At 42.1% G+C, this 4,111-nt stretch overlaps 1 protein-coding gene across 1 annotated transcript in view; it reads left to right on the forward strand.

The window, feature by feature from the left end:
* si:ch211-195b15.7 (synembryn-A) overlaps window positions 1-2,926 on the forward strand; it is a 32,766-nt gene extending 29,840 nt beyond the window's left edge. Inside the window, exon 14 of the mRNA XM_027285015.1 lies at window positions 2,608-2,926. Within this exon, the coding sequence (XP_027140816.1) occupies window positions 2,608-2,894 (287 nt within the window). The 3' untranslated portion in view covers window positions 2,895-2,926. The remainder of the gene's footprint in view (window positions 1-2,607) is intronic.
* Window positions 2,927-4,111: the final 1,185 nt, after the last annotated feature.

Consider the following 4,111-nt stretch of genomic DNA (forward strand, 5'->3'; position numbering starts at 1 on the left):
ATTTCTAAAGAAATTTTGAGGTGCCGTGACTCTGGCCCCGTCGTCCCCATGCATTATTACGACACTGCCAGCAAATTCAGTACAGAAAAGAAATTGGAGAGTGACGAGTGGGCCTGTTGCTGGGGGTCTGTACAAAAAGCCACCTCAAACGTCATTTTTAACATGTTTATTAGACACAGGAGCAGCTAGCGCTTACATGCTAGCAATTAACATTAGCATGTTAGCATTAGCATGTTAACTTAGCAGGTTAACGTTGATGCGCTAGCATTAGCATTAGCATGTTAGCAGTACAGTTAACATTAAGCGTGTTAGCATTAGCATGTTAAAATCAACATGTATTTAATCCTAGTGGCTAATGTTAATTAGCACAATTTTAGCATTGGTCGCATGTTTGCAATAGCATGTCTTTACAGCTTGCGCCAACGGTCTGTTGTCTCTGTCTGCCATTTTACACAGACAGGTTCAAATTAAGTGCCAAGAACTACTAAAATGGCCGCCGCTCGGTTCTGTGGCCCTCCCCCCTCCCTCCTTCACGAGGCTGAGGTGCCAAGCAACCAGAACCATTAATCAGGAGGAGTTACTGCACCTGTTAGAAGGTCACGTAGAGACTGAGAGAAAATGCTGAGAACTCCTCTCAAACAGGAAGGATTTGACCAAAACCGTAATTCCAATCATTGAACCGACATAACTGGGGGCACGCGGCCTCCCTGATCGTTTACATATTCGTTTGTGTTGATAATGAAGAAATGTGCCCTCAGGAGCAAGAGAGAGAAACATTACTTTCTGCTGCCTTCTCCAGAAATTCCTCCTTTTTTAAAATGGGAGTATATGAGGTGTTGGGGGAGTAGTCGATCATAGCCGTAGGAGCCAAAACATATGCAGACAGCAGCTTGGCAGCGAATGTGATTATCAACAAATTTTCTACGTTTCTATGTAGATAATCTGTCTGTAGTGGGCATTTGAGCCACGGTAGTGAAACCGTTTTATTTTTCACTGATTGTCTCTCCCCTCTCCACTCTAGCGATGACATCACCACTCTAGTCTGGAAAGTTTCCGCAATACACACCCATTCATTTTTTGGCTCGTTTTTCTGGATTTTTGGCAAAACCGTTGTGCCGAAACCTTAGAAAAGACATAGCACACATGTCCCGGCCGAGCCGGTCGTTTCGATACCCGTTTTGTGTATGTGCGACAAAAATCTGGGAGGAGTAGCGAACCAAAAAAGGGCGTAAGAAAAGTTTAATAACTAGAAAAATTTCTAAAGAAATTTTGAGTGTGCGTGACTCTGGCCCCGTCGTCCCCATGCATTATTTACGGACACTGCTCAGCAATTCAGTACTAGAAAAGAAATTTTGAGAGTGACGAGTGGGCTGTTGCTGGGGGTCTGTATTCAAAAAGCACACCTCAAACAGTCATTTTTAACAGGTTTAGTGCATTTATCATGGCCTCATTGCTTAATATCGCTGCAACTAGATTGCGGGCAGCCTGACTCATTGTCTTTCGCTTTTACAGACTGTTACACAAGGTGGCTGCAGGCACTGCCGCAAAGTCTGACGTCAGTGAAGTTTCATTCAATATATTCAAGGTTTCATTCAATATATTCAGACTTCATTCAATATATTCAAAGTTTCATTCAATATATTCAGAGTTTCATTCAATATATTCAAGGTTTCATTCAATATATTCAGACTTCATTCAATATATTCAAAGTTTCATTCAATATATTCAGAGTTTCATTCAATATATTCAGAGTTTCATTCAATATATTCAAGGTCTCATTCAATATATTCAAAGGTTTAATTTCCTGAATGGCATGGCATGCCATTATATATATATATATATAAAAATAAATAAATAAATAAAAATTAATGTTGGTTTGCAGAGGGATGGACAGGACAACGATGCTGACATGCGGGATCTCTCTCAGCAGATAGTATGGACGGAGTCAATGGCTAGCAGGTCAACAGGTCGACATCCGGGCAACAGAGCTGTTCTTTGGTTGTGATGTGACAGGTTCAGAGTTCAGCTGGTATATAGGCTGGTCTTGCTGCTATGCCGGCCGGCATTAGCGCAATCAGCTATTCCCCGGAGTAAACAAAGGCAGTGTGTCCAGGTGGAAGCGGCATTTTAAAAAACAACACGAAGAAAAAACACAAGAAAAGCACAAAAAAGCTCTAAAAACAACCCTGCCAGAGAGGACAGGACTCCACAGAGCCACAGCGAAGAAAACAAAAACGAACAAAAGAGGAAAAAGGTCAAAAAGCGACCTCAAAGGCTGGAGGAGCGTAACAGGCAGCGCGCAGCTTTCGCATATGCGCAAAAAAAAATAAAAGAAAATGTAGGGAGTAGAAAGTATGGATACTTATGCTAAAATGTAAGAAGTAAAAGTCAAAAGTTGGCAGAAAAATAAATAATGAAGTAAAGTATAGATACCCGAAAATTCTACTTAAGTACAGTAATGAAGTATTTGTACTTCGTTACTTCCCATCTCTGCACCTATGAAACCTATGCTTTTAGAAATATGCACCAAAAGAAAAAATGAACTATTTTCAGCAACTTCATAAGTAAAGTGTAGAGCAGTAAAGTTTGCATCTTGTGTCTTTTCAGTCAGCCGCTTTGTCAAATATACGGGTTATGGCAATGCTGCCGGGCTCCTAGCAGCTCGGGGACTGTTGAATGGCAGAAGAAATTCTGGCGACAGCCAGTATGCCTCCCGGTACTCCAGTGACTCTGACTCAGACACAGAGGAGTATCAGCAGGCCAAAGCCAGGATTAACCTGGTGACTGGCCGGGTGGAAGCAGAGCAGCCTGATCCAATGGAGGGTATGACAGAGGAAGAGAAGGAGGAGGAGGCCCGTTGCCTAGTCAGCATGATCAACAGATTATCACGGTGAGTGTTTAAGGGTGGTATTGCCCATAATGTCGGACAAATACTCTATGGAGTATCAAAAAGATAGATACTACTCTACCTTCCCCTCTCTCATTTAGAGACCAGATCATTCAGCCAATGGGTGTGACATCAGAGGGGAGACTGGCTCCACTCTGGGGCCAAATGAGGGGCTGCACACTGGAAGAAGAGGAAGATTCAGAGGAGGAATTGGATCAGATACCAGAAGGGAGGAAAGATGGAATAGAATGATATAAACATGGAGCACTAGACTAACAGGGCAGAGACATGCAGACAGCAGTCTGCTTTCACTATTTTGTTTGTAGTGCACTTAGTTTACCTGCTATTGTAAATTCAAACAGGAAGACTGAGACAGTGTTAGAGCAGATGCTACATTATATGCTGCATGCAAAGGAAAGTTACATTGTTTTAAATGGAAGTGTTACTACAGTGTGAATGGTCATACAGCAGTGTGACTGCCTGATATGTGCACCCTGCTGTAACAGACAGTATATGCATCCATGTTATTTATGATGTTTTTGTAGAAGGATCCCCGAGCACCTTTAGAAAGGAAGTTATATTTGTAGAATTAGCTTCATCTGTCAATGAAGGTAGATTCACAGAAAAAAATGTTGAATTTGTAAACTTGTAGATTTTTTGTCATGCAAGAACAAATTAAATTTTAACTATTCAACATTGCAACTTTTCAGATCCTTTTCTGCTCTACACATCCTAATCTCTTACATTCACATGCAGAATTGCAAAGTATGGCCACAATTTGGAGAGTGAACGTGGGGCAAATCAACTGCTGATGTGGTGCATGTCTACCTTACAGGTTTACAACAGGGCCCATGAGATAAACAATGTCTAGGCTAACCGTTGAGACACTCATGTAGTTTATCCTAATATCAGCAATTCAGCAATATCACCAGGAGCCAGCCATTGAAATACTTCACATGTAATTAGTTCTTAAACTGAATGATGAAAAGAGACTCCAACAATGTTCTCATACATGGGTGGGATCATCCCAAAGTCTGACCAAGCAAGTCCCCAGTTAGCAAGTCCTCTGTAGCCACCTAAGGTAGCTTCAGCTAGCCATGCACAGCTGATTAGGGGCTGCCAGGAGGCTGGGTGACTGTCCAAAGGAAGCAAAGCCCCAAGCTGAATCCCACGATACACCACCAACCACAAACCACGTTTCAAACAAATTTTCCCCACTCAGTG

The sequence above is a fragment of the Larimichthys crocea genome, chromosome XII, assembly GCF_000972845.2.
Source record: "Larimichthys crocea isolate SSNF chromosome XII, L_crocea_2.0, whole genome shotgun sequence".
Lineage (NCBI taxonomy): Eukaryota > Metazoa > Chordata > Actinopteri > Sciaenidae > Larimichthys > Larimichthys crocea.